This window comes from Mobula birostris, chromosome 24 (assembly GCF_030028105.1).
Source record: "Mobula birostris isolate sMobBir1 chromosome 24, sMobBir1.hap1, whole genome shotgun sequence".
NCBI lineage: Eukaryota > Metazoa > Chordata > Chondrichthyes > Myliobatiformes > Myliobatidae > Mobula > Mobula birostris.
In genome coordinates, this window is record NC_092393.1 from 43,289,344 (window position 1) to 43,316,361 (window position 27,018).

The 27,018-nt window shown below is 40.4% G+C and overlaps 2 protein-coding genes across 5 annotated transcripts in view; both read left to right on the forward strand.

Annotated features, from left to right (window-relative positions):
• Positions 1-8,266: 8,266 nt before the first annotated feature.
• LOC140187360 (archaemetzincin-2) overlaps positions 8,267-27,018 on the forward strand; it is a 41,896-nt gene continuing 23,144 nt past the window's right edge. The window contains exons 1-7 of one of the 4 annotated variants that reach the window (XM_072242609.1): positions 8,267-8,351; positions 10,641-10,815; positions 14,764-14,942; positions 15,102-15,397; positions 16,733-16,906; positions 19,875-20,003; positions 21,617-21,780. In XM_072242609.1, coding sequence (XP_072098710.1) covers positions 14,920-14,942; positions 15,102-15,397; positions 16,733-16,906; positions 19,875-20,003; positions 21,617-21,780 — 786 coding nt within the window. In that variant the 5' untranslated portion in view covers positions 8,267-8,351; positions 10,641-10,815; positions 14,764-14,919. Of the gene's footprint in view, positions 8,352-10,640; positions 10,816-13,505; positions 13,888-13,909; positions 14,943-15,101; positions 15,398-16,732; positions 16,907-19,874; positions 20,004-21,616; positions 21,781-27,018 lie in introns of those variants that run through there. The other 3 variants (XM_072242611.1, XM_072242612.1, XM_072242610.1) reach the window with 3 other exon arrangements.
• Positions 8,270-27,018, forward strand: part of arsg (arylsulfatase G) — a 269,510-nt gene continuing 250,761 nt past the window's right edge. The window contains exon 1 of the mRNA XM_072242600.1: positions 8,270-8,351. The gene's annotated coding sequence lies outside the window, so the exon portion shown is untranslated. The remainder of the gene's footprint in view (positions 8,352-27,018) is intronic.

A 27,018-nucleotide genomic window follows, 5' to 3' on the forward strand; every position in this document is an offset into this window, starting at 1 on the left:
CCTTGTGGATTTTAGGGCCAGAAGTGAGCAGGGCTTGCCAAGACTTAATGTGGAGATTGAGATCATTGGGCAATTGGGTTCTTGGCAAAGGCCAATAAAAAAAAATTAGGTTTAAACAGAGCAGCCATTTTGGGGCTGGGATAGTAAGGATGGGGAACTGAAGCTTCTGGCTCAAGAGGCTTTGGTGAGGAGAGCTCAAGCCCATATTGAAGTTTCTATCAAGTTTTACTTTCTTTATCAGTGCCCAGTGTGCTCCCCATTAGCAAGGGGTGGTGTAGAGACATCCATATTGGACTTCAAGGCAACTGGTCGCAGGTTTGAATCCAGCTGGCTCCTTGCATGCTTTTCATCCATACTGGGTTGAGCGTCAAGCCTCGTATTTTTTTTAGAAAGACAAATGTTAAAGAAATGGCAAAGTTGCTTTAAGGTGCGTCACATGATGCGGAGAGGAATAACAATGCTCCTCATACGAGATGTGGGAGATCTGGTCCCCTGATTGCTAAATTTGTGAGGAGTGCAGCTCCTCACAGACTGTGTAAGGGAACTGGAGCTGGGGGACTTTTGGCTTATTGGGGAGAATGAGGAGATGATTGACAAGAGATAATCACACCTGAGTTGCAGGAAGCAGGTAGCTGGATAAGAGGAGCGGGAAAGGGAATTGGCAGCTGATGCAGGGTATCCCTTTGGCTGTTCTCAATAACAAATACACTTGGTGGCCACTTTAGTAGGTACTCCAAATAAAGTGGCCACAGTGTGTATGTTCGCGGTCTTCTGCTGCTATAGCCCATCCACTTCAAAGCTTGAAGTAATATGCATTCAGAGATGCTCTTCAGCACACCACTGTTACAATGCATGGTTGAGTTGCTGTCACCTTCCTGTCAGTTTAATTGAATCAGTCTGGCCACTCCTCTCTGACACCTCTCATTAACAAGGTGTTGTTGCCTTCAGAACTTTCATTCACTGGGTGCCTTTTTTCATTTCTTTTTCACACACTCTAGATACTCTTCTGTGTGAAAATCCCAGGAGCTAAGCAGTTTTTGAAATACTCAAATCACCCTGTCTGACATGAACAATCATTCCACAGTCAACGTCACTTCGATCACATTTCTTCTCCATTCTGATATTTGGCCTGAACTACAACTGAATGTCTTGACCATGTCAGCATGGTTTTATGCATTGAATTGCTGCCATATGATTGGCTGATTAGATATTTGCATCTGCAAGCATATGTGCCTAATTACTGCTTTGGATACACGCTATTGTGGGGAGAACCTAAGAGAAAACCGCAGCAACCAGGTCTCTGACAATGAGTGTGGCTCTTGGCACAGAAGGGAAAGAGATTCTTGGATGGGCAGGTGTCAGGATCACGGACATCTCAGATTGGGTCCACAGTATTCTTAAGAGGTGGGTGAGCAACCAGAAGATGTATGTATTGGTACCAATGACATATGTACGAAAAGGGTTGAGGGCCTAAAGGGAGAATATAGAATGCTAGGAAAGAAGCTGAAAAGTAGGACTTTAAGAGTAGTAATCTCTGGATTGCTGCCTGTGCCACGTGCCAGTGAAGGTGATGATATGACAGTTGAATGTGTGGCTGAATAATTAATACGGGGGGGTGGGGGTGTGGCAGGGTTTGAGATTTGTGGATCATTAGAGCTCTAAAGGGACAGGTTACACCTGAATGCGAGGGGAACCAATATCTTTATGGACAGGTTTGCTAGAGCTGTTAGGGAGAATTTAAACAAGTTTGGCAAAGTGATGGGATCAGAGGATGGAACTGTTGATGTAAAGGTAGATACGGACTGAGGAAGGATGGGCAGTGGATAGGGCATAAATGCAGTCAGTTGGTTGGGTTGAAATGTGTATTTTAATGTGAGAAGCATCAGGAACAAGGGTGATGAATTTAGAGCATAGTTCAGTACATAGAACTGCAACATTGCAGCTATTACAGTGACTTGGCTATTGGAAGTTCTGTGATTTAGAACTGATTTAGATATTTCACAATAGAGAGGAGAGTCAAAGAGGTAGGGGAGTGGCATTGCTGATCAGGGATAGTGTCACAGCTGCAGAATGGGAGGACATCAAGTGATTGTCTACTGAGTCAATCTGCGAGTAAGTCAGAAACAGGAAGGGAACAATCTCTCTACTGGGAGTGTTCTGTAGAGTTCCCAATAGCAATAGAGACTCTGAGAATAGATCAGGAGGCAGATTTTGGAAAAATGCAAAAGTAACAGGTTTGTTGTCAACGCTGATGTCAAATTCCTTAATATTAATTGGTATAACTCTTTGTTGCAAAAGGTATAGATGAGACAGAACTTGTTAGGTGTGTCCAAGGACTTTTGACAGGCTGATTAGATGAGAGGTAATGCTGGATCTGGTACTAGGCAATGAACCTGGTCAGGTGACAGATCTCTGCACGCGAGCATTTTGGAGGCAGTGACCACAACTCCTGACTTTTACCATAGCTTTGGAGGTGGATAGGTGCAGACAGTACGGGAAAGTAATTAATTCTGGGAGAGAAAATTATGCTGTTTGGCAGGAACTTGGAAGCCTAAATTGGGAATCGATTTACTCAGAAAAGCACAGCGGAAATTTGGTGTTGTTTTAGGAAGCAATTGCATGGCGTTCTGGATAGGTTTGTTCCATTCAGGCAGGGAAAGGATGGCAGAGTGAAGTAAACATGATTGACAAAAGAAATGTAACAGCTTGTTAGGAGGAAGAAGGAAGCATACTTAAGGTTTAAGAAGCAAGGATCAGACAGGGCTCTTGAGTTATAAGGTAGCCAGGAAGGATCTGAAGAATGGAGACAGGTTTTACAAGTATTTTAGAGTTAGATGGAGACATGACAAGTCCTTGGCAAGTGGGATCAAAAAACACCCCATGCTGGTCTTCATATATATAAAACACAAGAATGACTGGAATGTGGTTATGATCGATCAGTTAAGAGGAAACATGGACTTTGGAGTAGGACGAGGAGGCAGTTGGGTACGTCCTTATTGATGCTTTGCTTCTGTATTCACCAGTGAGAGACCTTGACAAATGTTACACAGCATAGAACAAACTAATATGCTGGAACACATTGGTGTTAACAAAGAACATGTGCTGGAACTCATATTTTGGAAAAAAAACATAAAAATATTAAGTCCCCATACCAGATAAGTGATACCTCAGGATACTATGAGAAGCAAGTGGAGAGATTGCTGTGTCTTTGGTGATTAGCTTATTGTCCTTGCCGGCCACATGAGGCCTCAAGACAGGAGAGTTGCAATGCTATTGATTTGTTCATGAAAGGTAATAGGGATAACCCTGGAATTATAGACCAGTGAGTCTTCCATCAGTGCTGGGCAAACTATTGGAAAGAATTCTTGGAGACAGGTTTTACAAGCATTTTAGAGAAGCATATTTTTAAGGGGCTAGGTCATCCCCCTCACAAATCTGTACTATTTCTATATTTCGAGGAAGTGATAAAGCAAATTGATGAAAGTAAAGTGATGTGGTGTTTATAGGTTTTAGTAAGGTGTTTAATAAAGTTCACCATGATAGGCTTATTCAGAAAATCAGGAAGTATGAGATCTCTGGAAACTTCTTGTGTAGATACCGAACTGGCTTGCCCATAGAAGCCAGAGGGTGATTGTAGATGGAGTGAATTTTGGCTGGAGGTTAATTACCAGTGGTGTTCTGCAAAGATCTTTTAGGACTCCTGCTCTTTGTGATGTATATAAATGACTTGGCCAAGAAAGTGAAATGGTGGGTTAGTAAGTTTTCAGATGACATAAAGGTTGGTGGTGTTATGGATAATGTAGAAGGTTGTTATAGGTTACAACACAATATTAATAGGATGCTGGTCTGAGAATTGGCAGATGGAGCTTAATCTGGAAAAGTGAAGTGATGCATTTGGAAGGTTGATCTTGAAGAAAGAGTACAAGCTTATTGTAGGATTCTTAGTACTGTGGAAGAACAGATGGAACCTGGGATCCAAATTCATAGCTCCTCAAAGCTGTTGTATTAGTTGATAGGGTAGTCAAGAATCATGGAGTTTTAGCCTTCATTACTTGGGAAATCGAGTTCAAGAACCACGAGGTAATGTTGCAGCTCTATAAAACTGGTTAGACCACCCTTGGGACTATTGTGTTCAGTTCTCATCACCTTAGGAAGGGTAGGAGGTGTTGGGGAGGTGCAGAGATTTTTCAGAAATGCACCCTGGATTAGAGAGGATGCTGTATGAGGATGGGTTGAGAGAGTTGAGGCTTTTCTCTTTGGAGTGAAGGAGTATGAGAGGTGACTTGATAGAGGGGTACAAGATGATAAGAAGCATAGATGGACTGGACAGCCAAAGACTTTTTTCCAGGCTGGAAATGGCTAATACAAGGGGGTATCATTTTAAGGTAATTGGAAGAAACTATAGGAGGTTTGTCAGGATTTTTTTCTTTTACAAGAGAGGTATATGCATGGAATGTGCTGTCAGGGGTGGTAGAAGAGGTATGTAGAAACATTAGGGACAATTAAAAGATGCCGGCACATGGATGAAAGAAAATTGGAAGATTATGGGGAAGAGAACGATTAGGCTGACCTTAAGAATCGGTTAAAAGTCACCTCATTTGCAAGGAATGCTGTCGCTGGACAGCATCCATCAAGGACCCCACCAACCAGGCCATGCTGTCCTTTTGCTGCTGCCAAAAGGGGATACAGGGCCTTTGGATCCCACACCACCAGGTTCAGGAACAGGTATAAACTTTCAGGCTCCTAAACCAGAGTGGATAACTTCACTCACTCCAACACAGAACTGATTCCACAACCTATGAACTCCTGTTCTTGATATTTATTACTCATTTACTTTTTATTTCGTTTTTTCATTTTGTGTTTTAACTATGTCTTTTGCTCATTGGTTGTTTGTCCATCATTGCAGTTTTTTTAGTTGATTCTATTGTGTTTCTTTATATTTATTGTAAATGCTCACAAGGTCAGCCGCGACATTAAATGGTGGAAGGGCTTCAATGGTCTGATGTCCTTATCCTGCTTCTATTTTTGTATGTTATGTTATCCAAGTCACAAAGTTCAACTCATTAACTATGAGCTACAGACTGAACACGTTATTGTGGATCCCATTAATTTTCATCAGCTCCCACATACTACAATAGAACACAGAACAGTACAATACTGGCCCTTTGGCTATGTTGTTCGAAGTGAATTTATTAAGGTACATATATGTCACCATATACTACCCAGAAATTCAATGCAGGATAAGAACATAAGGCCATTAAAGCCTTTCCACTATTTAATGTCATAGCTGAGCTATGCTGGCTTCAACTCTTGAGTTATTTCTCCAAACTTCTCTGTTCCTTAATCTATAAAATATTCATGTACCACAGTTTAAAATATTTCTAATGATCCAGCTTCCACCACGTACTGGGGCAGAGAATTCCAGAGATACACCAGCTTTTATTTATTAGAAGGAATTTCCATGTGCCCTGATTTTTAAATGACTGACCCTTTATCTTGTAGTTATATCCCTTCATTCGAACACCCCCACTAGTGATAACATTCCAACATGTAACCTGACAAGCCTGTAATGGCTTTCTTGAACAGCATGTTACTGAACCTACAAGGGAGTGTGCTATCTTAGATCTGGTCCTGAGCAATGAGACAGGTAAAATCAGTGATCTTGTAGTTAGGGATCCTCCTGAAAAGAGTGACCGCAATATGACTGAGTTTCTCATACAAATGGAGGGTGCAATAGTTCAATTTAAACCAGTGTGTTATGCCTAAACAATGGAGACTACAATGGGATGAGGGAGGATTTGGCTCGTGTAGACTGGGAACACGGGCTATATGGTGGGACAGTTGAGGAACAGTGGAAGACTTTCAAAGAGATTTTTCACAATTCACAACAAAAGTATATTCCAGTTAAAAGCAAGGACCATAAGGGTGGGGAGAGCCAGCCTTGGATAACTAAGGAAATAAAAGAAGACATCAAACTAAAAGCTTGTGCATACAAAGTCACCAAGAGTAGTGGTAAACTGGAAGATTAGGAAAACTTTAAAAAGCAACAAAGAACCACTAAGTGAGCAATAAAGAAAGGGAAGATAGATTATGAAAATAAACTAGCACAAAATATAAAAACGGATAGTAAAAGTTTTTATATAAGCAGAAAAGGGTGGCTAAAGTGAATGTAGGTACCTTGGAGGATGAGAAAGGGGAATTGTATTGGGTAATGAGGAAATGGCAGAGGTCGGTCTTCATGGTGGAGGACACGTCTAACATGCCAAAGAGAGATGGATGCGATGGGAGGTGAGGACCTCAATACAATATCTATCACTAAAGAGGTAGTGCTGAGCAAACTTGTGGCCCTGAAGATAGACAAGTCCCCTGATCCTGATGGAATGCATCCCAGGGTACTGAAAGAAATGGCAGAAGTTATAGTGGAGGCTCACGCAGACGGTAGAAGGGAGAAACTCTCCCTGCCATGAACTTCCAAGCGCCGCAAACTTGCCGATGCAGCACCATTGGAAGCACCCAACCGCGGTGGACTCTGAGTCCGTCCAAAAACTTCGAGCCTCTGACACAGTCTCTCTGAGCACCATCCTCTGCCGAAAGCTTTGACCCCGCCATGGCCGCCAAGCAACAAGCAAGCCAAGGACTTGGGGCCTTCTCCTCCAGAGATTCTGGACCACACAGTAGCAGCAGCAGCGAAGCAGGCATTTCAGAAGTTTCACCAGATGTTCCTCCATGCTCTCACGTCTGTCTCCATCAAATCAGGATTGTGCACGGCAACCTACTTGACAAATAACATAACAAATTAAAGAAGAAATGGGGCGGCATCTGGAAAGAAATGGATCCATCAGGCAGACACTGCATGGATTCAGCAGAGGCAGATCCAGTTTGACAACTTACTGGAGTTCTTTGAGGATATAATGAGCGCAGTGGATAGAGGGGAACAGAAGTAAGTTATTTACTTGGATTTCCAGAAAGCATTCAATAAGGTGCCGCATAAAAGACTTAGCCATAAGATAAGGATGCATAGAGTTGGGGTGCTATATTAGCATGGATAGAGGATTGGTTAATTAATAGAAAGCAGAGAGTTGGGATACATGGGTGTTTCTCTGGTTGGCAATCAGTGCTGTGTGGTGTGTCACAGGGGTCAGTGCTAAGCCTGCAAATGTTCATAATATACATTAACAATCTGGAAGAGGGGACCGAGTGTAGTATGTCTAAGTTTGTTGATGATACAAAATTAAGTGGAAAAGCAAATTGTGCAGAAGATACGGAGAGTCTGCAGAGAGATAAAGATAGGTTAAGTGAGTGGGCAAAGGTCTGGCAGATGGAGTACAATGTTGGTAAATGCGAGGTCATCCACTTTGGAAGGAAAAATGGAAGACTACATTATTATTTAAATGGTAAAAAATTTCAGCATGCTGCTGTACAGAGGGACTGGGGAGTGCTTGTGCATGAATCACAAAAGGTTGGTTTGCAGCTGCAGCAGGCTATCAAGGCGGCAAATGCAATGTTGGCCTTCATTGCTAGAGGGATTGAATTTAAGAGCAAGGAGGTTATGCTGCAACTGGAGTTTTGGTCTCCTTACTTGAGGAAGGATATACTGGCTTTGGAGGTGGTGCAGAGGAGGTTCACCAGATTAATTCCAGAGATGAGGGGATTAGACTATGAGGAGAGATTGGGTTGCCTGGGACTGTATTCACTGGAATTCAGAAGAATGAGAGGAGATCTTATAGAAACATATAAAATTATGAAAGGGGTAGGTAAGATAGAGGCAGGAAATCTGGGTTACATCTAAGAGGGATGATTATCTGATCCGACAGTAAGCTATACTGTTTGTTTTTAGAATAAGGTGCTCATTGACAACCGTTGTATTATCTTGTAAATCTACAAAATGCAGTTAATTATGCATATTGCTACAATTAGCTGACTTGGTAGACTGTTAGGCTTTAGCTCTGCACTATCCGTTTATAACTTTTATCTATCCTTCAAAAAAAAAACCTACTGCAAACTCGGCCAATGAATCGACCTATCTAAGGTGACTCAAAATCGGATAGCATCGAATCCACAAAGACAAATAACGTTCAATTCGGGGAGAAAACAGCCCACAGTCCCCATTACGCACATCCGCACCCCTCCATCTTGTGGGCTTGGAGCTGGCGGCGCGCGTTACCGCCCCCTCCCGCCTCCCGCTCGTGCTCCGCGCTCATTGGCGGTTACCGGCCGATGACGCGCCGCTCGTCGTCGTTTGATCGGGCGGTGGCGTTAACGCCGTAATGGAGCCTGGCTGAGGCGCTCTTCTCGTTTCGAAGACCGCCAGGCGAAACCCCTGCAAAGGTGGCGACTTGTGGAGCGCTGAGGTAATAAATTTTATTTTATTTAAGTGCATAAGGTTAATGTAGCACCTGGTGAAGTCATGCTGTGGTCATAGTTTCCTGCTGAAGGGAAGGAGTATCGAAAGTCTTAGATGCTATTAAGAATAGGTTTTTCAGATAAATTTATTATCAGCTAAATTATGAACAATAGGTTTGATTTAAAATGGGTCGCTAGTAGCCTGAAAGTGGTGCAGAAGAAAAATGCTGTTTTAATTTGTCGAGTTTTTATCTTTTTAGTTTCGCGATATACCGGACTTATTAGTTACGAACTCAGAAAGTGCAAGAAACACCCAGCAGGAGAGGTAATAATATCCATTGGAAAGAGAAACGAGGCCGAGAACCTTCGCCACTGGCTTGGATCTCAAGCGTTAATTCTCTTCCCACGATGGTGCCAAACCTGTTGGGTTTTTCAAGCCTAAGTTATACACCCCATAAAAATGGAAAATTATCACCCACCTCTAACATCGAGAACTCTTCTCCACTTGCATAAACGCTCGTTTTGATTTCGGTAACGACATTCGTTGTTGTGGTTCATTTGGTAGCTAGCATCTGTAAATCTAAAATCACAGGTAAACAAGATACTTAAAAGATTTTCAGTAATGCTTTCAGTTATAAAATATACCAATATCTGAAATTATTGATTACAACTGAAAATACGTTGTTCACAAATAATCCAGTGTGGGAGTAGGAATGCCTCAAGTAAAAGTTAACAGATTTCATAGGAATATTTTTTTCTTGTTTAAATATGAACGATAAGGAAGTTCGAAATTGAATGACAAATTTTTATTGAGTAAGAAAATCAGTCAAAGAACCTACACAGGAAATGAAAAATAAGGAAGGCTATGAGGGCTGAGAAATCTAGTGAGATTGAAATCATTGATGGATGAAAAAATTTCATAAGCTCCTCAGATATAAAACTGTGGTCCTGTGTTTGTTGGTTCTTTGCAGCTGTTGATCTGTTCAGCTGTGCCCTTATCTCAAGCTTTGTAAAGGAAAAGGCAGAGTGCAAGATGTTAATGAAGGGAGTGGGTTTGGTGGGGTCAATAATCTTGATGAAATTGAGCTTTTTTCAGAAAGACTATCTATGACAAAAACATTGCTTGAAGAATCAGGTCAAATAGCATTAATGGAGGCAAAAGATGTAAGCCATCATTTTAAGTCATGACCTTACATGTGGGCTTCCAGTGTTTTTTTGATTCTGTGTTTCAGGTAGTGTGCTCTTTAAACATAAGTTTTACATTTAAAACTTCAGATTGTGAGTGAGAAGCCCCTTTGGGAAAGATGTGCTGCTTTGTATGAAGAGTGATTAGAACAATATTGATACTAGAAGAACATTTTACCTACATACTAGCACATCTTTTGGATGTGGGAGAAAACTGGAATAACCCAAGGAAATCCTTTGAAAGAATATGATAATTCTGGGTATATGAAGTCAGGACTGAATCCAGGTTGTTGGAACTGTGAGGTGACAGCACTAGAGTCAAAGAAAACTAGAAAACTGCAGCACAGGAAACGGGCCCTTCAGCCCACCCAGTTCATACTGAACCCCATTTAAACTGACTAATCCCATCGACCTGCACCCAGACCAAACCTTCCATACCCCTCCCATCCATGTACCTATCTAAACTTCTGTTAAACATTGAAATCAAAATCACATCCACCATTTGCACTGGCAGCTCATTCCACCCTTTGAGTGAAGATGTTTCCCCATGTGTTCTTAAACATTTCACTTTTCACCCTTAACCTGTAATCTCTAGTTGTAGTCTCACCCAACATCAGTGGGAAAAAGCCTGCTTGCATTTACCCTATCTATACCCCTAAGAATTTTGTGTACTTCAATCAAATCTCCCCTCAATCTCCTGCATTCTAGGAATAAAGTTCTAACCTATTCATTTTTCCTTATAACTCAGGTCCTCCAGTCCCAGCAGCATCTTTATAAATTTCTTCTGTATTCTCTTAATCTTATTTGCATCTTTCCTGAAAGTAGGTAACCAAAATTACATACAGTACTCCAAATTAGGTCTCACCATCGTTTTATACAACTTCAGCATAACATCACAATTTGTGTACCCGATACTTTGATCTCTGAAAACTTTTTTAACGACTCTGATGTCACTTTCAATTAATTGTAGACCTGTATTCCCAGATCCCTTTGTTCTACTGCACTCCTCAGTTACCTAGTATTTACTCTGTAAGAAATAACCTGGTTGGTCCTTCCAATGTGCTATACCTTGTCACACTTGTCTGCATTAAATTCCATCTGCCATTTTTCAGCCCATTATTCCTGCTGGTCAAGATCCCACTGCAAGCTTTAATAGTCTTCCTTGCTGTCCACTGCATCCCCAATCTTGGTGTCACCTGCAAACTATGGAAATGTGGTTGGAATGAAGAGTGGAGAAAAGCTGAAGCGGAGCAGTTTCGGAGCCCATCCTCCTAAATCGGGAGTGAGGTTTGATCCATCTAAATGTGCTGATTTGGAAAGGTTGAGTGTGGGCTGGAAGCGGCACAAAGTTTATTTCTGTAGCGAGGCCTGGGCTCAAGTTCGGGGGGTATCCCTGTGCTTGGACAATTTTAGTGATGGGCTTCCATTTTATGGACTCAGTTTTGTTTTGGATGCTGGTGCTTACTTTATGGTTTGCATGATTTGATTCTGTTTTTTTCCTTCTCATTTGGTATTGGTCTTTTTTAAGTTGGGTTTTTTCTTGTTTTGTGGCTGCCTGTAAGCAGACAAATCTCAAGATTGTATAATTTATACATATTTTGATAATAAAATGTACTTTGAACTTTAAATTTGCTGATCTAGTTAACCACATTAGTCTCCAGATTGTTGATCTTGGTGACAGACAATAATGGACCCGGGAGTGATCCCTGCGGCACTCCACTAGTCACAGACTTCCAGTCAGAGATGCAAACATCTGCTATCACTTTGGCTTCTACAAATGCAATGTCCAATCGAGTTTATTACCTCATCTTGAATGCTAAGTGACTGAACCTTAACCAGCCTTCCATGTGGGACCTCCTCAAGTACAGCTCCAACACCATATGCAAGTTTGCTGACAACACCACTGTTGTGGGCTGTATCAAAGGGGGTGATAATTCAGCATGCAGGGGGGTGATTGAAAACTTGGCTAAGTGGTGTAATACCAACAACCTCTCACTCATTGTCAATAAGACCAAGAAACTGATTGTAGACTTCAGGAGAGGGAAACCAGAGGTTCATGAGCTGGTAGTCATCAGAAGATCAGAGGTGGAGAGGGTCAGTCAATAACTTTAAATTCCTGGGTGTCAGTATCTCAGAGGACTTGTCCTGTAACCCATCATATAAATGTTATTGTGAAGAAAGCATGATAGCACCTCTGCTTCCACAGGTGTCTATGGAGGTTCGACATGAATTGAAAACCTTGGCAAACTTCTACAGATGTTTGGTGGAAAGTGTACTGACTGGCTACATTACACCTGGTATGGAAACACCAATGCCTTTGAGTGGAAGGTCCCTCAGAAGCTAGTGAATTTGGCCTAGTACATCATGGGTAAAACCCTTCCAACCACTGAGCACATCTACAAACCCCATTTCCAGAAAAGTTGGGATATTTTCCAAAATGCAATAAAAACAAAGATCTGTGATATGTTAATTCACGTGAACCTTTATTTAACTGACAAAAGTACAAAGAAAAGATTTTGAATAGTTTTACTGACCAATTTAATTGTATTTTGTAAATATACACAAATTTAGAATTTGATGGCTGCAACACACTCAACAAAAGTTGGGAGGCAGTTAAAATAAGATTGAAAAGTGCACAGAATATTCAAGTAACACCGGTTTGGAAGACTCCACATTAAGCAGGTTAATTGGTAGCAGGTGAGGTATCATGACTGGTTATAAAAGTAGAGTCCATCAAAGGCTCAATCTTTGCAAGCAAGGATGGGTCGTGGCTCACCCCTTTGTGCCAAAATTCGTGAGAGAATTGTTAGTTCAAAAGGAACATTTCTCAATGCAAGATTGCAGAGAATTTAGGTCTTTCAACATCTACAGTACATAATATTGTGAAAAGATTTAGAGAATTCAGAGACATCTGAGTGCATAAAGGGCAAGGTCAGAAACCACTGTTGAATGCGTGTGATCTTCGAGCCCACAGGCGGCACTGCCTAAGAAACCGTCATGCTACTGTGACTATTATAGCCACCTGGGCTTGGGAGTACTTCGGAAAACCATTGTCACTCAACACAGTCCGTCGCTGCATCCAGAAACGCAACTTGAAACTATTATTACGTAAGGAGGAAGCCATACATCAACTCTATGCAGAAATGCCAGCGAGTTCTCTGGGCCCGAGCTCATCTCAGATGGGCCGAAAGACTGTGGAACCGTGTGCTGTGGTCATATGAGTCCACATTTCAGCTAGTTTTCGGAAAAACGGGCGTCGAGTTCTCCGTGCCAGAGATGAAAACGACCATCCAGATTGTTATCAGCGAAAGGTGCAAAAGCCAGCATCTATGATGGTATGGGGTGCATCAGTGCCCACAGCATGGGTGAGTTGCATGTATGTGAAGGTACCATTGACTCTGAGGCGTACATTAGGATTTTAGAGAGACATATGTTGCCATCAAGGCAACGTCTCTTCCAGGGGCGTCCATGCTTATTTCAGCAGGACAATGCCAGACCACATTCTGCACAGGCTACAACAGTGTGGCTTTGTAGACACAGAGTGCGTGTGCTTGACTGGCCTGCTGCCAGTCCAGATCTATCTCCTATTGAAAATGTATGGCGCATCATGAAGAGGAGAATCAGACAACAGACACCACGGACTGTTGAGCAGCTGAAGTCTTATATAAAGCAAGAATGGACAAAATTTCCAATTGCAAATCTACTACAATTAGTATCCTCAGTTCCAAAATGATTAATAAGTGTTATTAAAAGGGAAGGTGATGTAACACAATGGTAAACATGCCTCTGTCCCAACTTTTGTTGAGTGTGTTGCAGCCATCAAATTCTAAATTTGAGTATATTTACAAAATACAATTAAGTTGGTCAGTAAAACTATTGAAAATCTTTTCTTTGTACTTTTGTCAGTTAAGTAAAGGTTCACGTGAATTAACATATCACAGATTTTTGTTTTTATTGCATTTTGGAAAATATCCCAACTTTTCTGGAAATGGGGTTTGTACGTGAAACATTGCCCTAGAAAAGCAGCATCCATCATCAAAGATCCTCATCAGCCAGGCCATGCTCTTTTTTTGCTGCTGCCATCAGGTAGAAGGTACAGTGCCTCAGGATTTGCACCACCAGGTTCAAGAACAGTTACTACCCCTCAACCATCAAGTTGTTCAACAAAAGGGGAGACCTACGCTCATTTAAGGACTCTTATATAGTTATTTCATACTGATTATTTATTGCTATTTATTTATATCTGCATTTGCACAGTTTGTTTACAGCTAACAGTTCCTGATGCTTACAGTTTCTTTTCTATGGATTTGCTAAAGTGTGCCCGCAGAAATAGAATCTCAAGGTTGTATGTGGTGACATGTATGTATTCTGATAATAAATTTTAGTTTGAACTTTGAATCAGTCTACACTTGCCAGATCTTTACTGATACCATCAGAATTGGCCTTTCTCCAACTTAGTATCTCAACCTGAGGACCAGGCCTATCTTTTTCCATAATTACCTTGAAACTAATGGGATTTTGGTCACTAGATGTACAGTGTTCCCCTGCACAAATTTCTGTCACTTGCCCTGCCTGAGTCCCTAATAGAGTTCTTATTGCACACTGTCTTGTTGGGATATCCATGTACTGATTAAGGAAATTTTTCTGAACTACACGTTTGTACCTGCTGCATCGTTACTCTTCCCATATGCATGTACATGCAGAGGAAAGAAGGATGCAGGCCATTACCATCATGCTGTTTAAAGGCAGTGATATATGCATAATTGTTTGCCAAGTGGATAAGGATGTCTCAATAGCTTCAGGCTCATCATGTCTGATACCTAGACCTTGAGAAATGTATACTAATTGTTATCAAATTTACCAGTGTCCTTTATAGTTTTTGCCTCTGGATTATTCTTGGCACTGTCAAAGAAGTTTGTGGGATCTTGGATTTGCTGACAAATTCAAAATACTGTGTGTAACACTGTTCTTTGAAATAATGCATCCAGATCTTTTCGGTCCACTTGACAGTATAGATAAGGTCTCAGAACTGCAGTGCAAAGTTGAACTTGGCCAAGATGTTTGTACTCAAGTGACGTTTATAACTATGAGAGTAGAGTGTTAAGAATTGAACCATACCTGAAAATACTGAGCAGGTCAAACAGCATCTGTAGAGGCAAAACATGTAAGTCATTATCAGAGTTCTGTTTTTTTGTTCTGTATTCAAGCATCTGTAGACTCTTTTGTCTTGAATAGAATCTTTTGGGTATGGAATCAATTGAAAGTCACACAGTAAGAATGAGGAGTATATGAGTCTCGCCTAGCCATTATTCATAAATTAAGGAATTGAGAGCTTTAAATCCAAGTTAAAAAGATGACACTAAATTGTGATTCAGCTTGGAGAAGAGCTGTATGATTCGAGCAGTGCTGATAAGGTTAGTATTTCTTATTCAACTCAATGGATAGATTATTTACACAACTGAATACAAAATGAAGAATTTAAGTGCAAAATTATTTGTTGCTTGATGTTTATGCAAAGACAAAAGAAACTGAAGCTAATGAAATTAATACTGAGTTTTAATTTTGTTTTGTAGTAATTTTTTTCCAATGGAGACAATCAAACACAGTGAAGAGATGCTGAGGGCAGCTTTAATTTCTGATCATAAGGACCTTATTGACTTGTACCAGAAATACAGCCCAAGTGTGAAAAGATTCCTAGAAGAAGCACTTAGTGGAAATAGTATTCTTTTCAAACCTATTGAGTTACAATCAAAGTCCGATTGGATCTGTAGTCACCCTGAACCAAAGCAAGATTTCTACACATTTTACAGCAACCCACACAGGAAAACACCAGTTCCTGGGAAGAATGTAATTTACATTCAAATCATTGGTATGATTCTGTAAAACTATTTCAATCAAATTAAATGAATGAAGGTAAAATTATTTTAATTTTGAACAGAGGTTAAATCGAAAATAGTATAGTATTAGAAACTGAAGCTACATTGATTTGCAAAAGTAAATGGTTGGGAAAACTTAGGTACTGTTTGGATTGAGAAATATAAAGTATTTCAGCCACTTTAGCACTTGGTGTGTCCAGTCGACTTGGACTTGTATTGAATTGTCTTATTTTGAAACTTTTTGCTATAAAACTAGGTGGTTTCATGTGCACTCAAAAAGGCTGTAAAGGGATTTAAGGAAATCAAGTAAACACGAGGATTTCTGCAGATGCTGGAAATTCAAGCAACACACATCAAAGTTGCTGGTGAACACAGCAGGCCAGGCAGCATCTCTAGGAAGAGGTACGGTCGACGTTTCGGGCCGAGACCCTACGTCAGGACTAACTTACTAACTTAGTCCTGACGAAGGGTCTCGGCCCGAAACGTCGACCGTACCTCTTCCTAGAGATGCTGCCTGGCCTGCTGTGTTCACCAGCAACTTTGATGTGTGTTGCTTAAGGAAATAAAGTGGTTAGTGAAATGCCTGGGCACTTGACTGATACCATAATTGTGAATAAGTGAGTTTTTGCAATTTAGAAAATGAATAGATAAATCATGGTATCTAAGGGTTAAGGTACTTAGTTTGTTAAAGACAGAAATGCTGTATATTAATCTATGAAATAGTTCTGCAAGTAAGGACGAAAGTACGTAAGATTCGAGTAAGTTCAAAATATAATTGGAATTCACTGCAATTTAGTCTGTATTCATTGTCAATGACAATTAAAACCAGAGCTTGTACCATGTAAATTTGTGAACTTCACAGAAAAAATTTTAAGACTCAAAGAGACTGGACCAAATGGGCTAACGGATATTTAAATCTAATGGCATTCTGTTTTAACAATTCCAGGATAATATGAGAAAAAGTAATAGCATTAAGCCTTGGCTATTGTATTTTATTACAGGAAATAAGACTGCATTATTCATCTACTGAAGATGGCTATGGTTCACAATTTTGTTGTAACTGTTATTCTTCCCTGCATTCCTAACTCAAATATATTTATATGTTCTTACCAGTTATTTGTAGATAAGCAATAACAAATGTAATAAGATTATGCTTAAATTATTTTTGGTACCTTATGACATTTTAAGTTATGAATGGTTTCAGTTGAAGTATTTTAATATGAAATTAGAAGAGGTTTCAATGATCTTTGACTAGCTGGGTAACTAAGAATTTTATTGGATTTCAAACTTTTCTTGAATTGCTATACAAATTTATGTTGTATGTTCAGGTTCGTTTGGTGACTCGGAGGCAACTACCAATATGTACATACATTGGTTAAAAGAATATTGTGAGGCATTTTTCTTTGGGCTGAAGGTGGAATTCCAGGAACCAATTTTGGTATCACACACTGGTTGTATGTTCCGTATGAATAAATATTCAGAAAATCTGCAGATTCATACAGGTACTATTACTTAGTATTTTTTACTGGTAAAAAATGAAGGAACTTACATTAGAAATAAGTTATCCCAGTGTTATTGTTAATCTACTATGAAGTGTAGTTAATAATTTTACATAAATTAGAAAGATATAAATGGAGCCATTGTGTTTTTTTGTACCTGCTTGGGGATGGCACTTAGATAAATTGAGCCAGCTGGATTTATGCTGTATATAAAGTAACATTGGTTTTCAATATATAACAAAAACTCTCAATTTCCCTCATTTTCTAAACTTTATGGGATAGTATCTGAACCCCTAAATGAAAAGTCTGGAAAGTCTCCTATTTATTACTGCTGAGTAGTAGTAGCCTCTTTAAACATAATATTCTGAAATGGTGAGAGTAGTGCAAAGACTGCATTGGTCACAGTGTTGTGGAGCAAACCTAATTGATCATCTGTTCATTTCCTGCCATTCAATTTCTACTGTTTCTCTGTTTGGAATATTAAAAGCCTTTTTCAGTGTGAGTGGTAATTTGAATTAAAGCATGTAGATTGGCACTGGGAGGAGCTATAGCACATAGAACAGTATAGCACTGGAATAGGCCCTTTGCTCTATTCTGTGCACTTAACTAATTAGATGAATCCCTTCTGCTTACTCATGATCCATAGCTTTCTATTGCATAATTAAGCACCTACCTAAGAGCCTCTTAAATGCCTCTATCACGTCTGCCTCCTCCACCACCCCAGTACTGCATTGCCACTTGCCTCTTTTTTTTAAAAAAGCTTGCCTTACATATTCTCCATTACACTGTGTACTGAAGACTGACAATCTTGAATCACACCAATGCCTGCCTCTAGTTTTAGGCATTTTGACTCGGCGGGGAGGGTGGGGGAAGGAGGAACTGGCGGATGGGCAGCGAGCGGAAGGAGCTGGTGGATGGGCCAGGAGGAAGGTTCAGAGGAGCTGACCTGGGTGAAGACTGTGCTACTGCCTGCTTTTTGAAGACATCGGATTTGGTGCACAAAAGCAGTGTGCAGTGTAACCATGAGCGACTGTTGTGGACGTTTCTCTTGTGATGGCGAGACCCTGTTGGACATTGATGATGTGAGATGCCACAGGTCTGTTTTCCTTGTTTGATGGCGAGATAGGCAATAAGCAGCAGTGTGGCCTCAGTCATAGTGAGGACAAGGCATTGGGCAGGCTTGCCTGCTGCTGCAGTCCAAGTAAACGATTTGCATGGCGCTCAGGAACTTGGACTATATATGTGTTTTCTTGTGTAATGATGTGTGTGTGTTTTTTTTCTCTCGCTATTTTGAATGTGTGTGTGTGTATGCACCTGGGCCGCATAGGAATGCTGTCTCATTCGACTGTATCCATGTATGGTCTAAATGATAATTAAACTTGATTTGATAGTGCATGTCATCTAGTCCAGACAGCATCCTGGTAAACCTGAACCCTCTCCAAAGCCACCATATCCCTCCTATAATGGTATGAACTGAACTGAATGCAATACTCCACATGTAGTTTAATGAAACTGCAACATAACTTATTGACTCTTGAACTTCCTGCTAGCATGCTATATGTCACCTTTACCATCCTATTAACTTACCACTTTCAAGGAGCTGTGTACTTAGACCCCCAAGATTCTCTCTGCAAATCAGTGTTGTTAAGAGTCCTCCCATTAACCAAGTACCTGCCCTTTACATTTGATCTCCCGAAGTGTGTTAAACTTGATCTGCCATTTCTCTGCCTAGCTGCAATATCTACAGCACTCTATCCTTTGGCAATCTTTTATCCAATCCACATTGCCACCAATCCTTGCGATATCTGCAAACTTACTAACCCACTCGTCCACATTTTCATCCAAGTTAGTTATTTGCATACAAAACAGCAGAGGCATCAGTACTGGTCTCTGAAGAAATCCACTAGTAATACACCTTCAACAGGATTAAGACCTATCAACCACTACTATCTGACCTCTGCGAGAATCCAATTTTGAAACCAAACAGCCAAGTCACCATGGATCCCATGTATCTTAATCATCTGGCTCAAGCTTCTGGCAAAATCAGGAAACAATGTAAAGAATTTGAGTAGGAATACAAGGATACAATGTTGGATTCAAGAGCAAGGGCAAATTTTTAAAAAATATTTTCTTAAATATTAATGCAGATTTGTTTGTGAATAGACTCATACATTTTTAGCAGTATCTAAAATACAGTGATTTCAGGTTAATTGGGACAAATTGGGACAAGTATGTTTTGACTCAATTGAGTGGCTACCCCAATGAGCCAAGATTTTATGGAAATGATTAAGAACTGTATTAAAAAAAGACAGACTACCACTTAAGTGAAACATACAGAACGAATTAGAACACTGCCAATACTACCACAGTACTTTAAAACTGTGTGCCAGTGCCTAATAGTTACTGACAGAAGAATTCATTTTGTGTTGTTTTATTTGACTGTAAATAATCAAAATCAACATAGTCACCTAGTGCCTGTAATGGATTGCTTTCATACAATACTTTTGACAATTACATCCCCCGGATCTTCATTTTTCTTGTAACATTCAAGATGATTGTCAATACCTTCAAATTCTTTGTAATTCCTAACTTGTTGAAGTAATGAAATTGTTTCATTTTTGTTCCCAGCAGTTTCCAGCGCCTCCAGGTCTGAATGCAGAAATCTCAGTGAACAAAACTTGTCTTCCTGCTAATTTCTTGCCAACTATCAGTGACAAAAGTCACTGCTTTATGAACATAAAGACATGCAACTGATTCTATTTTAAAAACTGATCGCTTTAAGCGTGATGTGTCTAATAGCCACATAAGTGCACACAACTGACGCTAGTTAGAAACTGTTCAGCAACAGCCTCTTGTCCTCAGTGTCCCAAATAAACAGCTGCCTTGATTAACCGAAGACCCAACTTTATACTTTGTTGCCAGTGTGATTCTTAATAAGTTTGCTGTTGTAAAACTCTTGCTTTTGATGTAGGTGGTATTCTCAAATATCTAAAGAAGAGAAAGCCCAAAGATGCCTTCTGCATTGTTGGAATTACAATGATTGATCTTTATCCAGAAGATTCATGGAATTTTGTTTTTGGACAGGCATCCCTCACAGAAGGTAAAGATCCTCAGGGCTTCTATATTCCTACTTCCTGTTCCTTTTGCTCCTGTTAACCTTTATAATTCTCATGTAACACTCATGTCTTTTATAATGGAGTTTCACTCACATGGCCTTCAACTTTGGATGCTGCCTTAAGGATATAATCATTTACTGCCTTGGTGTATGACCTTGGTTTCTCATCCTGGGCAGCCTTGTAATAAAGTGAATAAAGTAACTGAAAAGGCACAGGTAGGAGCAGCTGATTTGCCTGTGTAGAATGTCTGGAGGAACTGCTGCCAGTTGTATTGGCAGGAGCCCCTTTGCTGACACCTCCCTAGTAATTCAACTCCCTAGACTTCGAAATTGAAAATAAGAAATTCTTTTAAATGTTGGACTGTTGAATATTGAAAGGCCTAGACAGAGTAAATAGAGAGACAACCATTTAGAACAGAGATCGGAAGAAATTTATTTAGCCAGAGGGTGGTGAATCTGTTAACTTCATTGCCATGGATGGCTGTGGAGGCCAAGTCATTGAGTATATTTTAAATGAAGGTTAATAGGTTCTTAGTTAGTCAGGGCATCAAACGTTATGGGGAGAATTGGGTTCGAGGTTGAGAGGGATAATACATCAGCCATGATGGACTGGTGGAACAGACTCGATTGGCTAAGTGGCATAGTTCTGCTCCTATGTCTTATGATCTTATGTTATTGTGGAGGATTGAGAGAACTGTCCATTTTTATTTCTACTAATAAGGCTGTGATAGCTAATGTTAGTGCGCAGAGGTTTTTCCGCTTTTTTTTGTTTTGATGTGAGGCTCTATGCTGATTTGGTAGAAAAGAAATTGACCGCTTTTTGTTAAAGTGATATAACTTTCAACTAATTTTGGAATTTGGATCATCGCCTAATCTCAATAAGCAATACAATACTATTATTATTTTTGTATTTAACATAGAGGCAATTCGACCCATCAGAACCACATCTGTTCCAGGAGAGCAATAATCCCCTTTATTTCCTGTAGTCCTGCAACTTATTCTCTCTCAATATATCCATCAACTCTGTTTTGATTCATTTCGCTAATAATCTACAAAAAAGAGTGATTTACAATATCTTGTTAACCTACCAGTATGTCTTTGGGATGCAGGAGAAAACTATAACGCCCAGAAGAACCACATGGGGAGAAAGTGCAAACATTACATAGACTTTACCCAAGATTATGTAATCAATTATCAGTCATTAAGCTTTGAGACAGCAGTTCTAACTACTCTGTATCCATGTCCTTCTAAATACTAAGCACCACGCTTAGTAATTCTAATTTTATACCACACTGAACTTATGTTTACCAAGGTTCTGAATTGTGACATTATTACCACAACGTTCGAAAAAAGTAGTAGTAAATTCTTTTGAAATTTTTGAATGTCTTAGGCATTTTTCTTCAACATACTCTTTCATTAGAAGTAATTTTTTTGGCAATGAGGTATTTTAACCAAATGCTATAGCCTTGATGCATTTTCAATAGATGAGGCATTGATTGTAGATTTTTATTTAAGCATTTAATTTACTTTGTGTTATCAGAAGAAATGCTGAAATAACTGTTAGTATAAACTGTTTCTCTTTAATGCACTTCTTTCAGGAATAGGTATTTTCAGTTTTGCCAGATATGATGATGAATTTTACACCATAAATTATAAGGGAAAACTGAAGGGCAAGCAGCCTGTAGTTCCTAGTGATTATTCAGTTTTTGATGAATACTACACACCGTCCATAACAAGCGAGCTGCTGTTAAGATCATGCAAGGTAGGTGTGTATGTAATACGCACAAAAGAAATGGGAGGAGGAGTAAGGCATTTGGCTTCTTGTATTTGTTTGATTATTCAATAGGACCACAGGTGATCTTTAACATCAGCAGAATTCCCCTATGCTAACCTCAATATTCCCCAATACCTGAACATCTATTTTTTGGGTATCTAGCTGTAGCTTATTGCAGTTTTGATTCGTAAATAAAATGAGTCAATCTGAGGGTTTCATTAAATTTTTGATCTTTATCAAAAATCAAGAACCAAAAGTATATGCAGTGCTTATAAAAAGATATTCACCACCCCACCCCTTGGAGATTTTCATGTTTTATTGTTTTACAACATTGAATCTCAGTGGATTTAATTAGACTTTTTTTGACACTGATCAACAGAAAAAGACTAAAAAAAAAACAGAAAAAGACTCTTTTGTGTCAAGTGAAAACTGATCTCTGCAAAGTAATCTAAATTAGAAATATAAAAAACAAAATAATTGCAGAGGTATTTACCTCTTCAAGTCAGTATTTAGTAGAGGCACCTTTGGCAGCAATTACAGCCTTGAGTGTGTGGATACGTCTCTATCAGCTTTGCACATCTGGACACTGCAATTTTTCCCCATCCTCCTTTACAAAACTGCTCAAGCTTTGTCAGATTGCATGGGGATTGTGAGTCAACAACCTTTTTCAAGTCCAACCACAAATTCTCAATTGGATTGAGGTCTGGACTCTGACGGCCACACCAAAACATTAACTTTGTTGTTTATAAGCCATATCTGTGTAGCTTTGTCATTTGTCTTGCTGGAAAACAAATCCTTCTCCCAAGTTGCAGTTCTCTTGCAGACTGCATCAGGTTTTCCTCCAGGATTTTCTTGTATTTTGCTGCATTCATTTTACTCTCCACCTTCATAAGCCTTCCAGGGCCTGCTACAGTGAAGCATTCCCACACAGTGTTTAGTTTGATGGGCAAAGATCTCAATGTTGGTTTCAGCATATCATAGAACCTTCCAGCTGACTTCAGTCTCCCACATGCCTTCTGGCAAACTCTAGCTGAGATATCATGTGAGTCACTTTCAACAGTGGCTTTCTCTTTGCCACTGTCCCATCTCAGCCACTGAAACTTGTAACTCTTCCAGTTTTGTCATAGGTCTCTTGATGGCCTTTCTGACTATACTCCTTGCGTGGTCGCTCAGTTTTTGAGGACGGCCTGCTCTGGGCAGATTTGCAGCTGTGCCATGTTCTTTCCATTTCTTGATAATTGACTTAACTGCACTCCAAGGGATATTCAGTGTCTTGGAAATTTTCTTGTATCCATCTCCTGACTTGTGCTTTTTAATAACCTTTTTGCAGAGTTGCTTGGAGTATTCTTTTATTTTCTTGGGTGAAGTTTTTGCCAGGATACTGACACACCAGCAGTTGGACCTTCAAAGTACAGGTGTATTTTTACTACAATCAATTGGAACACCTTGACTGCACACAGGTCTCCAACACCCGATTTCTATTTAACTAATTATGTGACTTCTAAAACCAGTTGGCTACACCAGTGATGATTTGGTGTGTGAAAGGAGGATGAATAATCATGCAATCAATTATTTTGTGTTTTTATAGTTGTAATTAATTCAGATTAATTCGGTCTGTTTTCATTTTGACACAAGTCTTTTTCTGTTGATCAGTGTCAGAGCCAAATTAAATCCGCTGTGATTCAATGTTGAAAAACAATAAAATATGAAAACTACTTGGGGTGTGTGAATACTTTTTATAGGCAACGTATATAGCTAGGGTGCCTAGGACTTTTGTACAGTACTGTATTTGTCAATGTGGAGTGGGGAGAGCAAGTTTGTAAAACTTGCAGGAGCAAAGGATGTTGGGAATGGCGAGGGTGAGTGCTGCGGGAGGGGTGTGGGACAAATGCCAGGAGTATGGTGTGGCATGAGTGTAGACGCATTGTGCCCTGAAACACCAGGCAAGGTCATTTTGATTCCAAACAAACGGTTTATTGAACTCTACAGAATATCTCTCTGGTGCTTCCTGTTCCCTCTCCTCTTCCTTCCCCGTTTCCCAACCATGATTCCCCTCTCCTTGCCCTCTTCTCACTCTCAGTCCACAATAGAGACCCATTTCAGAATCAGGTTTATTGTCAGTCAAATATGTCATGAAATTTGGTTTTTATTGTGGCAGTAAACATTCAAAAATGTAAAATTACTACGGTACTGTGCAAAAGAATTAGGTACCCTAGCTATAATGGTAAAGGGTTGATTTTTTTTCATCTAAGTGTAATTTCATGCAAAATACGATTCAAAGGATACTGATATCTCAAGTAAGGGATTGTTGTTCATGTGTGTTTTCGGAATTAGTAGCCTAAGTGATCATAGAGTGTTTTGGTGCCAATCAACAATTGCCATCGACAAGTGTACACAAATATTTAGTCCAAACAAAGATGGTGTTATAATCAGGAGCAAGAACTTTGGGAAGTGTTGCATTTTCCCTCCCTAATTGAGAAATGTATAACTTTCTTCAACTAGATACTCTTTTCTGAGAGAGTTTATAATGTTCATTTCCTTTTGTAAATTCTGTGAACCTTGGGAAGGATAGGCATTTGTAGACTTAATCATTGGACTTCAAGTGTTCTTCAGCTAATGAGAGTTATTTTATCTGTAAATACCTGGAAAGGTTTTATTTTGGGAAAGTTCGTGGATGTTTCCTCATTCTCTTGGTTGTGTAACACTTGTATTCCTTTCTGTTTATTTTAGATACAATTTTAGTATGGATACTTCTCAAGATTTTCATGATATGAAAGTAAAGGATAATTTAATCTTTACTGTTGTCACAAAAATAGACCAATTGCTCATTGTATCTGGAGAGCTGTTAAAGCCTCCACAATCTTAAATTCAGAGGGGAGATTGTATTTTTTTTAAAAACATTTTTTGAGTATTTCTGTTGCATCAGAAAAATATAATTCTGCAGTAACTTATGGAAGCTAAAATTTAACCGAGGTGTCACAATTCAGAATCTTGGTAAATGGGTCTAGATTTCATCATCACATAGTCCAAAGCCACTCTCGGGCTCTTCAAGCAACACACATCAAAGTTGCTGGTGAACGCAGCAGGCCAGGCAGCATCTCTAAGAAGAGGTACAGTCGACGTTTCGGGCCGAGGCCCTTTTGTCAGGACTAGCTGAAAGAAGAGCTAGTAAGAGATTTAAAAGTGGGAGGGGGAGATCCAAAATGATAGGAGAAGATAGGAGGGGGAGGGATGGAGCCAAGAGCTGGACAGGTGATTGGCAAAAGGGATATGAGAGGATTATGGGACAGGAGGCCCAGGGAGAAGGAAAAGGGGGAGGGGGGAAAACCCAGATGACGGGCAAGGGGTATAAGTGAGAGGGACAGAGGGAGAAAAAGGAGAGAGAGAAAGAATGTGTGTATATAAATAACAGATGGGGTACGAGGGGGGGAGGTGAGGCATTAGCGGAAGTTAGAGAAGTCAGTGTTCATGCCATCAGGGTGGAGGCTGCCCAGACGGAATATCAGATGTTGTTCCTCCAACCTGAGTGTGGCTTCATCTTTACAGTAGAGGAGGCCGTGGATAGACATATCAGAATGGGATGTGGAATTAAAATGTGTGGCCACTGGGAGATCCTGCTTTCTCTGGCGGACAGAGCGTAGGTGTTCAGTAAAACAATCTCCCAGTCTGCATCGGGTCTCGCCAATATATAGAAGGCCACATTGGGAGTACCGGACACAGTATATCACCCCAGCCGACTCACAGGTGAAGTGTAGCCTCACCTGGAAGGTCTTCAAATCAGCTTGGTGCCCAAAGTGATGCAGACTCACAACTGGGCTAGTGTACGGGCACTGACTCTCCTCTGCCTGGGACCCAACTTGTCCTTTCGGCACCTTCAGTGATCCAACCTTGCTCCCGGCCAGCTATACGGGCATCAGAATTCCATCTACAACTATTCTGCAACACACTACCTGGCTCATCTTGCCATTGCTCACCCCTTCACTGTTTACAGCAATAATTTAACTGGTAATCGATTCAAACCTTGTGTGAAGTCTGTGCAGAGTTTGCATTTTCTCCCATGACTCTGGCCCTGTAGCTCAGAAGGGTAGGGAAAGGAAGAGGAGGGCAGTTGCGATAGGGGACTCAATAGTAAGGGGGTCAGATAGGCAATTCTGTGGACGCAGTCCAGAGACCCGTATGGTAGTTTGCCTCCCTGGTGCCAGGGTCCAGGATATTTCTGATCGTGTTCAAGATATCCTGAAGTGGGAGGGTGAGGAGCCAGAGGTCGTGGTACATATAGGTACCAATGACATAGGTAGGAAAAGGGAAGAGGTCCTGAAAGGAGAATATAGGGAGCTAGGAAGGGAGTTGAGAAAAAGGACTGCAAGGTAGTAATCTCGGGATTACTGCCTGTGCCACGCGACAGTGAGAGTAGGAATGCGGTGAGGTGGAGGATAAATGCGTGGCTGAGGGATTGGAGCAGGAGGCAGGGATTCAAGTTTTTGGATCATTGGGACCTCTTTTGGCGCAGGCGTGACCTGTACAAAAAGGACGGGTTACACTTGAATCGTAGGGGGACCAATATCCTGGCAGGGAGATTAGCGAGGGCTACTGAGGTGACTTTAAACTAGAATGGTTGGGGGGTGGGAATCAAATTAAAGAGGCTAGGCGAGAGGAGGTTAGTTCACAACAGGGGGATGGGAACCAGTGCAGAGAGACAGAGGGGTGTAAAGTGAGGGTAGAAGCAAAAAGTAGTAAGGAGAAAAGTAAAAGTGGCAGGCCGACAAATCCAGGGCAAGCATCAAAAAGGGCCACTTTTCAACATAATTGTATAAGGGCTAAGAGAGTTGTAAAAGAGTGCCTGAAGGCTTTGTGTGTCAATGCAAGGAGCATTGGTAACAAGGTGGATGAACTGAAAGTGCAGATTGTTATTAATGATTATGATATAGTTGGGATCACAGAGACATGGCTCCAGGGTGACCAAGGATGGGAGCTCAACGTTCAGGGATATTCAATATTCAGGAGGGATAGACATGAAAGAAAAGGAGGTGGGGTGGCGTTGCCGGTTAAAGATGAGATTAACGCAATAGAAAGGAAGGACATAAGCCGGGAAGATGTGGAATGGATATGGGTAGAGCTGCATAACATTAAGGGGCAGAAAACGCTGGTAGGAGTTGTGTACAGGCCACCTAACAGTAGTAGTGAGGTCGGAGATGGTATTAAACAGGAAATTAGAAATGTGTGCAA